Raw genomic sequence first — 11,473 nt, 5'->3', positions numbered from 1 at the left:
GGTTAACAGTCCGCAGCCGGGGCAGGGCGAGGAAGGAGATATACAGAGACAGCACGAGTGGGGGTGCCCCGAGGGGGCTCTTAAAGGGGCAGCCACCCCTTTGTCCCCCTCGCTGGCTCCCTAGAGGGCCGGGGGGGTCACCCCCTCCGCAGCTCTCGCAGCTTCTCCACCACCTTCTTCAGCGCGTGCTCGATCTCGGCCAGCACCACCGGCTCCCGCTCCTGGAGGGGGAGAGCAGACGGGGCCGTGACATCCAAGCCCCCCCAGCCTGGGGGTTACCCACCCTCCCCCCCCGCCCCACTCACACTGGGGGGTTGGGGCCCCACTGCCCCCCCAGACACGTGGACTCTGGTTCCTCTGCCTGGTTGGCCCTGCACTCCCCCAGCAGCTGGGACTCCAGCACCTTTGCCCAGGGCACTCCAAGGGGAGCTCAGCAGCTGGCCCCGGCTCAGCGTGGAGCAGCGGCTCCCCTGCCGCCGGTGGCCTTCGTCCCTGGGCTACTAGCCAGACTGGGGGGAAGCCCCTTGAGTCTCCCCTGGCAAAGCTCTTAGCCGCGGCGGCCAGGACCCCCGGGCGCGCCAAGGTGGGAGCTGGGGCCATGGCGGGGGAGGCTTGTCCACGGCCTCAACGGCCGTTTCCACCCATGGCTTGTGGCTGCTCAGTGATCCATGGGGAGCCCATGGGGAAAAAACCAAAAACCACACGAGCTAACCTTGTCCATAGCCTCCCTCTCCTCCTCCTCCTCCTCCTCGCGGCCACGATGCTTGCCCTTCAGGGACCCCTCAGCCTCGTGGTGTCTCTTCTCCAGCTCCCAGCCGGGCGGCTCCTCGCCCCCCTGCCACAGCGGCCTGTCCCCGTGGAGGCGGCTCCGCGAGTCGGAGATTTTCATGCCCTTCTCCTCCGCCTCGAACTGGGCTGTCTCCTCGTCGCTGGCCTTCTCCGCCATGCGCTTGGCCGGGCTGCCCTTCCTCTGGGCTGGGCCCGAGCGCTTCTCCTCGTCCTCGTCCTCCTCCTCCTCCTCCCAGGCCTCGTGCCCACCGTGGTACTGGCCTGCGGGGTGGTACGTCCGCTCCTCCTCCGAGCTGTCCTCCATGCTGACGTGCCGCTTGGCCGGTGGCCCCGTTTTCTTACGGGCCCCGGGGCCCCGGGTCTCCCTCGCCTTTGGCGCCGCCCGTCTCGCCTCCTCGTGCCCCCTCTTCCTTTCCTCCTCCTCCTCGCCCTCCGCCAGCTCCTGGGCGCTACCCGCCCCGTGCGAGACTTTCTCCTCCTTCACCTTCTCCTCAACCCGCTCCGTCTTCTCGTACTCCTCCCGGGCCTCGCCCTCCTGCTCCCGCTCCTCCTGCACCGTCTCGTCCCGCTTCCTCAGCGCGTCCCCCGCAGGGCCCTCCTCCCTCTGGGGCCAGGCGCCGCGGCTGGGGGGGTGGGCAGCATTCTCTGGGGGCAGGGAGGGGAACAGTGAGGGTGTGCCCATCACGCAGCAGTCCCAAGGGGATGAGGGGACGTAGACCGTGAGGCCTGGCCCTCTGGTGTCTGGGTGCCCCAGCTCTGCCCCTGCCCCACACCTGCCCTTCGCGTCTCTGCTCTGAGCCTCAGCTTGGGCGCCAGTGAGAGCAATGTGGGGTCCTATGCCCCGATCCCACCTGGCACCCCCCCTCCAGGGGACTTGCTTCACTCTGGCCCCAAGGTGGGGGAGAGCTGGCTTGGGGGGCACAGGCCTTTCTCCTCTAGGGGGCGCCAGCTGCAGTCCAGCCCCAGGGCAGGGACTGGCTGACTTGGGGGTGGGGAAATGAGGCCTTTTTCCTCTAGGGGCACCAGCCCAAGGTGGGGGGCTGGGTGCTAGGGGGGCAGGCAGTGGGACATGGGGCCTGCCCTACAGATCAGAGCCAAGCTGGCAACAGAGCCAGGAACAGGACCCGGTGTCCGGTCTCCCGTTCACGTGGGGAGGGAGGGATGGGCTCTCGGTACCTTCATGTACCAGCTCCCTCAGCTCCTTCAGCAGGTAATGGTGATGCAGCATGGCCAGGACCCTCTCGTCTGGAAGAGACAACAGGTGAACCCCCTCGGACGTGTGCCACGTTGGCGCCCATGTTCAACTCGTGCCATGGGGCCCACGTGCAAGCAGCTGCCCGGTGCTCTCATAGCTCTGTACGATCGGCTCCTGCAGTGGGGCAGGGTGAACTAAGGTGGGGCTGGGGCTGTACACACGTCGATGCCACGCTGGCCCCTGAGGACAACCGGAGACCCCGTGGCTGGGCAGAGCACCCCTCGCTCTGTGACCTGGGCCCCGCATGGTCCTCAGTGTCACAGCAGCCTCGGGGCTGCTCCAACGCTCGCTGCCCCCTATGGGTCCTGGGGGGCAGGGAACAGCCACAGGGCAGTGCGCTCCGGGCACGTCTCTGCTCTGCCCCCTATGGGTCCTGGGGGGCAGGGAACAGCCACAGGGCAGTGCGCTCTGGGCACGTCTCTGCTCTGCCCCCTATGGGTCCTGGGGGGCAGGGAACAGCCACAGGGCAGTGCGCTCCGGGCACGTCTCAGCCACAGGGCAGTGCACTCCGGGCACGTCTCTGCTCTGCCCCCTATGGGTCCTGGGGGGCAGGGAACAGCCACAGGGCAGTGCGCTCTGGGCACGTCTCTGCTCTGCCCCCTATGGGTCCTGGGGGGCAGGGAACAGCCACAGGGCAGTGCGCTCTGGGCACGTCTCTGCTCTGCCCCCTATGGGTCCTGGGGGGCAGGGAACAGCCACAGGGCAGTGCGCTCCGGGCACGTCTCTGCTCTGCCCCCTATGGGTCCTGGGGGGCAGGGAACAGCCACAGGGCAGTGCGCTCCGGGCACGTCTCTGCTCTGCCCCCTATGGGTCCTGGGGGGCAGGGAACAGCCACAGGGCAGTGCGCTCCGGGCACGTCTCTGCTCTGCCCCCTATGGGTCCTGGGGGGCAGGGAACAGCCACAGGGCAGTGCGCTCCGGGCACGTCTCTGCTCTGCCCCCTATGGGTCCTGGGGGGCAGGGAACAGCCACAGGGCAGTGCGCTCCGGGCACGTCTCTGCTCTGCCCCCTATGGGTCCTGGGGGGCAGGGAACAGCCACAGGGCAGTGCGCTCCGGGCACGTCTCTGCTCTGCCCCCTATGGGTCCTGGGGGGCAGGGAACAGCCACAGGGCAGTGCGCTCCGGGCACGTCTCTGCTCTGCCCCCTATGGGTCCTGGGGGGCAGGGAACAGCCACAGGGCAGTGCGCTCCGGGCACGTCTCTGCTCTGCCCCCTATGGGTCCTGGGGGGCAGGGAACAGCCACAGGGCAGTGCGCTCTGGGCACGTCTCTGCTCTGCCCCCTATGGGTCCTGGGGGGCAGGGAACAGCCACAGGGCAGTGCGCTCCGGGCACGTCTCTGCTCTGCCCCCTATGGGTCCTGGGGGGCAGGGAACAGCCACAGGGCAGTGCGCTCCGGGCACGTCTCTGCTCTGCCCCCTATGGGTCCTGGGGGGCAGGGAACAGCCACAGGGCAGTGCGCTCCGGGCACGTCTCAGCCACAGGGCAGTGCACTCCGGGCACGTCTCTGCTCTGCCCCCTATGGGTCCTGGGGGGCAGGGAACAGCCACAGGGCAGTGCGCTCTGGGCACGTCTCTGCTCTGCCCCCTATGGGTCCTGGGGGGCAGGGAACAGCCACAGGGCAGTGCGCTCCGGGCACGTCTCTGCTCTGCCCCCTATGGGTCCTGGGGGGCAGGGAACAGCCACAGGGCAGTGCGCTCCGGGCACGTCTCTGCTCTGCCCCCTATGGGTCCTGGGGGGCAGGGAACAGCCACAGGGCAGTGCGCTCCGGGCACGTCTCAGCCACAGGGCAGTGCACTCCGGGCACGTCTCTGCTCTGCCCCCTATGGGTCCTGGGGGGCAGGGAACAGCCACAGGGCAGTGCGCTCTGGGCACACCCCCAGTCCACCCCCTTACACCAGTTGCACATTATTTGCTAAGGGAGAATGGCCCAGCCCCATTTCCCCACCCCTCTCCCCAGGGCAGCCCCATGAGAGCAAGCGGGGCTGCCGTCTCGCTGTCCCACCACAGACGGGCTGGGTCCTGGCTGAGCCGGGGGCTGACCCCACAGGCACTCACCTTTCTTCAGGACCTTCAGGCAGTCGCTGGCGACCGGAACCGGGCTGGGCTTGGCCAGGGTGTCAGCCAGCACGTCCGTGATGCACCTGATAACCTGGCCGAGGGAGAGGTGATGGGAGTGGGCTTGGTCTCCACATGACACCAAGCAGCCCCTCCCGTCTGCGGGGGCCTGTCAGTTTCCGGCCGTAACAAACGTGGGTCATGTTTTCCGGAGCCAGAGGCCTGCCTCAGTTTCCCTGCCCATGGTGTGCCTCTGGGGATGCAGGGCTGGTAGGACCGTCGTGGCTGGCCTCAGACCGCTAAAGCCAGCAATGAACCGGGTCCCACACAGGTGGGTGGAGATGTCGGGAGGTAGCACTGAGCCAAGAGACCAACCCAGCCCTGCTCAGCAGGGAAGCGGAGAGTGGCAGTGGGAAAGAAAGGCCAGGAAAGCACAGGCCCCAGGAAGTCGAGATGGAGGAAACCGTGAGAAGGCAAAAACCCCAAAGCTTTTTAGGGGCAGCTGCTGGTGCAGCATGAGGAGGCCAGGATGCTGGAGGGGGATGAAAGCATACAGTTCCCATGAGGCATTGTGGGTTGATGCTGAGCCGAGCCTCTGCAATCTGATTTCTGCCAACACTGGGCTTTTCCCATGGAGAATTGCGATTGACCGGAAACCCCATTTCCAACAGGCAACCGCTAAGCGGCCCAAGTCCTTTTAACGTGGGCAGGGCCATGTGGCATCCTTACGCTACCTCACAAAAGAAGCAGCCGACACTATGGCTGTCATTCATATTAATCCCTCACACTTGTCAGGGAAACCCTTTCCAAAGGAGGGCAGGACCTTGTATGGGGGAAACTGAGGCACATAGCTGGGCCATGGCTTCCTCAAGAAGAGGCCCCGAATCTGCTTCCTCCACTGTGCCCTACCCCCGCCCACGCTGTTTCTTACTGACACTCGCACCGGAGGGTACATCTACACAGCAGTGCTATTCCAGAACATAGTGCACGTCTACAATGCAAGCCATTGCTTCAAAGTGACATCGACCTGGAGGAGTTCTTACCCAACTCCTGTAACCTCACTTCACGAGGAAGAGTGCTCTTCCTTCAACTCCTGCTGTGTAGACAGCACCAAAAGCGAAATTAAGCTACAGGCCAGCCTCTAAGTCCAAGATAAACTCCAAAACACCTGGGCTGTGTCTACACTGGCATGAATTTCCGGAACTGCTTAAAACGGAATACTATTCCCTTTTCAGTTTTTCCGGAAAAGGAGCGTCTACATTGGCAGGCTGCTTTTCCGGAAAAGCCCTTTTTCCAGAAAAGTGTCTGTGGCCAATGTAGACACGCTTTTCCGGAAAAGACTACTGGGTGTCTACACTGGCCCTTTTCCGGAACAGTGTTCCGGAATAAGGACTTATGCCCGAGCGGGAGCAGAATAGTTTTTCCGGAATAGCGACTGATTTTGTACAGTAGAGCATCGTTGCTTTTCCAGAAATTCAAGGGCCAGTGTAGACAGCTCGCAGCTTATTCCGGAAAAGCGGCTGATTTTCCGGAATAAGTGGCCCAGTGTAGACACAGCCCTGGACTTACAGCCAAACAACTTAAAGTGGGGGATGTTTTTCCCTGTGGCTGACGTCCCTTTGCACAGATTATTTTGGTGGGTTTTTTTGGCGTGACCTAAGAGCGGGGGCTGGAAGGACTCCTAACGCATCGGCTCCCACAAGCATTCCGTGTGGAACAGAGGTACACCGGGGGCGACAGCGGGGAGGCCCTGTATTTCGACTTCAGCTACACAACTGACGTAGCGGAGGTTGAGTAGCTTAGTTCAGCTTTAGCCCTGTTGTGTAGACCCCGAGTGCTGCAGGGGAAGGAACAAGCAAGCCTCTGGGGGGAACTGTTCTTCATTATCCTCACCTTTTTTGTAACAGCCCTTCCCATAACTTACTGGGAGACTTATCGGGTCCCCTCTGGGCCTTCCTGGGTCAGGAACTAAGCAGGCCCTTTTCTTCCTAGGCCAATTTTCAGACCACACAAGCCCTGCACAGCTGTAGGGGAAAGCCTGGAAAACGTGACTCGCACCAAGTTCCAGAGCAACAGGCAAATCAGAGGAGCTGAAAATGTTTAAAAAAGCTCATGAGGATGAAGACAAATCTCCCAACTTTTTAACGTTTGATGCTGGCGACACCATAAATAGACAAGACAGACAAATACCCAGGGGGCCCCCGGCTCTCCCCACTGGACCACGCTGGGCTGGTTTTCCCCCTAGTTAGCCCCTTTCGGCTTCTTGCTCCTTTCAGGGGACATATTTGGTCTGGTCTATTTAATTCCCTCCTGACTTGTTTTGTTTTTACCTTTTCCTCTTCCTCCGAGCGCTGGGTGGACAGCGGCAGAGAATGGGCTACAGAATAAAAGAGAAGAGGCGATTTATTGTTCCATGCTCTCACTGGTCAGCAATGCAGGTGCTAGAACATTGCCTCTCCACCACTTCTATGGCATTTCCACCAGGAGGGTGTAGCCGTAGCTCTTAGAGGCCCTAGCTTGGATCCGGGCTGCACAACCCCAGAGTAAGAGGCAGCCCCTGCACCCCAAGAGCTCATGGTCTAAACAGACAACTCAAAGCAAGCACTGTGCTGCCGTTTCCACATGGAGAAACTCAGGTGCAAAGACAATAATTTGTTCAAGATCACACAGGCGTTCTCGGGGGGAGGAGGAGTGTGCCCAGCCGACTAGACCAGGGGGTGGAACACAGGGAATCAGGACACCTGGGTTCCATTTCCAGCTCGGCCACTGACTTGCTGGATGACCTTTGGCCAAGTGGCCGCCTTGCTCTGTGCCTCAGTTTCCCCACCTGTTGAACAAAGCAATGCAAGTTGCTCCGCCCTAGAAGGGCTTGAGAACTGGGCATGAAAAGTGCCATGTATACACAAAGCTTCTATCATATCACCGATCACATGTATTAGGGAAGTGCCTGGCAGCCCCGTGGTGCTTAATGCTGCTCAGACCCAGAGCAAAGAAAGAGCTCATGTGCTCCATTGCCAATAGGTGGGAGGGGAAACTGAGCCAGCCCCGGTTTGGTTTACAAAGGGCAGCACCTGTTCACATTACAGCTGGGACAAAGACTCTCCTGGCTGTGCATCCTCCTCCCTGCACCAGCCCCAGCTGCTCCCCCCTTGCCTGGCTGCATATCCCCCATGCCAATCATGGCCTTAGGATTCGGTGCATCACAGCAACACCTAGCCCCAAACCTGGATCATCCCTACAGGCTGCACAGGCCCCCCCCCTCCCCCTGTCCCCAAGGCCAGAGTGAGAGACAGTCCCTGCCCCGAAGAGCTTGCAATCTAAACAGACACAAAAAAGGGAAACTGAGGCACGGAGCAGTCATGTGACTGGCTCCAAGCACCTGGAGCAGAGTCCAGTCCCCCAGGCTGGCAAGCGAGTGACCCTGCATTGGGGTCCTCCTACACAGCCAGACAAAGGCAGAGGGTAGCTCCTGCTAGTCATGCGGGTCCCCTTCCTGGCAGCCTGTGACCTGAGCCCAGCACTGGGGGGGAGGGGGCGGGAATTGGTCCCTCCTTGAAGGGGGGGGGGGAATCTCTTCCTAGTGGGAGCAAATGTTCCTAGGGCTCCAGCTGAGGCCGCCTGCAGCCCTTGGGGGTGGGGTGGGGCACCCGTGCCTCCAGGGGCTGCTCCCTCACCCCTGACATGGGGCCCCCGGGGAGCAGCAGGGCAGCGGGCGATACTGGCTCATTGCAGCCACTAGGGAGATGCAGCCACCTCTGGGCGGGCGCAGCAGCTGTTTCCACAGGGAAGCAAAGACTAATGAGTCTGGCCAGGCGACTCCTAGCTACCAGCTCTCCCCCCCCCCCCCCCGGGCACTGCCACTCGCCCCCTCCCCCGATAGCGCCCCCCACGGCTGCAGAAGGGCCCATTGCTCCGGCCAGGCAAGGCTGCAGGGGGACGCAGGAGCCTCATACAAGGCTGGTTTGTAAGGGCCGGAGGCAGAGCCCCCCCCCCCCCAGAGACCTGGACCAACCTGGCTCCCAGCTCCGGGCTTTGCACCTGGAAGTCCGGGCCCGGTCTGGGGTCAACGGGGCAGGCGGGGGGGGGGAGGGGGCAGGTGAGGCCTCTGCCTTTCCCGTGGCACCGGCCGGCGGGGCGGCCGCTGGAATGGACCGAGGGGGACTCGGGTCAATCTGTCCCCTCCCCCAGCGCCTCTGTCCGATGAACCGGGGGGGGGGGGTGGATTCCTCGCGTGTCACACGCCCCCACGCTGCCCAGACCCGGGCGCTGGGACACTGCGGGGGGGGGGGATTCCTCGCGTGTCACACGCCCCCGCGCTGCCCAGACCCGGGCGCTGGGACACTGCGGGGGGGGGGGGCTTCCTCGCGTGTCACACGCCCCCGCGCTGCCCAGACCCGGGCGCTGGGACACTGCGGGGGTGGATTCCTCGCGTGTCACACGCCCCCGCGCTGCCCAGACCCGGGCGCTGGGACACTGCGGGGGGGGGGGGATTCCTCGCGTGTCACACGCCCCCACGCTGCCCAGACCCGGGCGCTGGGACACTGCGGGGGGGGATTCCTCGCGTGTCACACGCCCCCGCGCTGCCCAGACCCGGGCGCTGGGACACTGCGGGGGGGGGGGGGATTCCTCGCGTGTCACACGCCCCCGCGCTGCCCAGACCCGGGCGCTGGGACACTGCGGGGGTGGATTCCTCGCGTGTCACACGCCCCCGCGCTGCCCAGACCCGGGCGCTGGGACACTGCGGGGGGGGGGATTCCTCGCGTGTCACACGCCCCCGCGCTGCCCAGACCCGGGCGCTGGGACACTGCGGGGGGGGGATTCCTCGCGTGTCACACGCCCTCGCGCTGCCCAGACCCGGGCGCTGGGACACTGCGGGGGGGGGGATTCCTCGCGTGTCACACGCCCCCACGCTGCCCAGACCCGGGCGCTGGGACACTGCGGGGGGGGGGATTCCTCGCGTGTCACACGCCCCCACGCTGCCCAGACCCGGGCGCTGGGACACTGCGGGGGGGGGGATTCCTCGCGTGTCACACGCCCCCGCGCTGCCCAGACCCGGGCGCTGGGACACTGCGGGGGGGGGGATTCCTCGCGTGTCACACGCCCCCACGCTGCCCAGACCCGGGCGCTGGGACACTGCGGGGGGGGGGATTCCTCGCGTGTCACACGCCCCCGCGCTGCCCAGACCCGGGCGCTGGGACACTGCGGGGGGGGGATTCCTCGCATGTCACACGCCCCCACGCTGCCCAGACCCGGGCGCTGGGACACTGCGGGGGGGGGGGGATTCCTCGCATGTCACACGCCCCCACGCTGCCCAGACCCGGGCGCTGGGACACTGCGGGGGGGGGGGGATTCCTCGCGTGTCACACGCCCCCGCGCTGCCCAGACCCGGGCGCTGGGACACTGCGGGGGGGGGGGGATTCCTCGCGTGTCACACGCCCCCACGCTGCCCAGACCCGGGCGCTGGGACACTGCGGGGGGGGGGGGGGGTAGAGCCACGGAACTCACCTGCCGCCCGGGCCCGGGATGGAACCGCCCCAGCCCCGCGAGTGGCTTTGCGGGCACCATCCCGCCCTGCTCCCGGGCACCCACCCCTGGCCGGGCTGCGGGGCCCGATCCCGCCGCTCGCCGGAGAGCAGCCCCCGCCCGCTGTCCCGGGTCCTGAAAGCAGCGCCCCGCGGGCCGGGCCGGTGCCGGGGCGCTTACCGGGCCAGCAGCCCAGGAGCAGCCAGAGGCCGAGGGCCAGCATGGTGCGGGGCAGGAGCCGCGCCGGAGTCCCCCGGGTGCAGCCGTCGCGGGGCCCGAGCGCCCTTGTCTCTGCCGCGGGGCCGCCCGGCGGGATTTTAAACGGGAGGCAGGAAGGAAGTGACGTCAGCTCCGAGGGGGAGGGGACCCCAGCCCCACCCCCCAGAGTCTCCCCCCGCCGCAGACCCCTCCCACCCCAGATTCCCCGCCCCCGCCCCCACCCCCCTCCACAGCCACAGAATCCCCCCTTGGCACTGGGCCCAGGCCAGGAAGCCCTGCCCCGCCACCCCAGGCTCCAGGCTGGTCACCCCGCAGCTCCAGGCCGTCAGTCAGGAGTGACTCCGGGAACATGTCGGGATTACACCCAAATCCGAATCGAGGTCCGCCCCAGTGACTCCCAACTTCCCCAGACACTCGTACCCCCACCCTGTGCCCCCCAGCTCCCCATCTGCCCACAGAACAGGGCCCAGCCCAGCCCAGGGAGCACATGGCCTGGCCTGTTTGCCCCTAACTGCAGAGCAAAGGGATTGAACAGGGGCGAAAGAATCCTAGAACACTAGGACTGGAAGGGACCTTAAGAGTCATCGAGTCCAGCCCCCTGCCCTCACGCAGGACCCATCTAGACCATCCCTGATAGACATTGATCTAACCTACTCTTCAGTATCTCCAGAGATGGGGATTCCACAACCTCCCTGGGCAATTTATTCCAGTGTTTAACCACCCTGACAGGAACTTTTTCCTGATGTCCAACCTAAGCCTCCCTTGCTGCCGTTTAAGCCCATTGCTGCTTGTTCTATCCTCAGAGGCCAAGGTGAACAAGTTTTCCCCCTTCTCCTTGTGACACCCTGAAACCTGAAAACGGCTCTCATGTCCCTGCTCAGTCTTCTTTTTTCCAAACTAAACAAACCCAACTCTTTCAGCCTTCCTTCACAGGTCATGATCTCTAGACCTTTCATCATTCTTGTTGCTCTTCTCTGGACCCTCTCCAATTTCTCCACATCTTTCTTGAAATGCGGTGCCCAGAACTGGACACAATACTCCAACTGAGGCCTAACCAGCACAGAGTAGAGCGGCAGAATGACTTCTCGTGTCTTGCTCACAACACGCCTGTTAATGCAGCCCAGAATCATGTTTGTTTTTTTTGCAACAGCGTCACACTGTTGATATTTAGCTTGTGGTCACTATAACCCCTAGATTCCTTTCTGCCGTACTCCTTCCTAGACAGTCACTTCCCATTCTGAATGTGTGAAACTGATTGTTCCTTCCTAAGTGGAGCACTTTGCATTTGTCTTTATTAAACTTCATCTTGTTTACCTCAGACCATTTCTCCAATTTGTCCAGATCCTTTTGAATTATGACCCTATCCTCCAGAGCAGATGCAACCCCTCCCAGCTTGGTATCATCTGCAAACTTAAGAAGTGTACTCTCTATGCTGATATCTAAATCGTTGATGAAGATATTGAACAGAACCAGTCCCAAAACAGACCCCTGCGGAACCCCACTTGTTACTCCTTTCCAGCAGGATTGTGAACTGTTAATAACTACTCGCTGGGAATGGTTATCCAGCCAGTTATGCACCCACCTTATAGTAGCCCCATCTAAGTTGTATTTGCCTAATTTATTGATAAGAAT

General features: G+C 63.2%; 1 protein-coding gene across 1 annotated transcript; it reads right to left on the bottom strand.

Annotated features, from left to right (window-relative positions):
• On the bottom strand, positions 1 to 9,965 carry CCER2 (coiled-coil glutamate rich protein 2). The gene is made up of 6 exons (XM_075917206.2): positions 9,803 to 9,965; positions 6,430 to 6,476; positions 4,100 to 4,193; positions 1,966 to 2,034; positions 713 to 1,434; positions 1 to 221 (listed from the first exon to the last, which is right to left on the bottom strand). Exons 1-6 carry the CDS (start codon positions 9,843 to 9,845, stop codon positions 138 to 140), a joined length of 1,059 nt encoding a protein of 352 aa, XP_075773321.2. The 5' UTR covers positions 9,846 to 9,965; the 3' UTR covers positions 1 to 137.
• Between the last annotated feature and the right edge of the window lie 1,508 nt (positions 9,966 to 11,473).

Source organism: Pelodiscus sinensis, chromosome 18 (genome assembly GCF_052426305.1).
Source record: "Pelodiscus sinensis isolate ZL-2025 chromosome 18, ASM5242630v1, whole genome shotgun sequence".
Lineage (NCBI taxonomy): Eukaryota > Metazoa > Chordata > Testudines > Trionychidae > Pelodiscus > Pelodiscus sinensis.
This window is presented reverse-complemented; position numbering and strand designations above follow the sequence as displayed.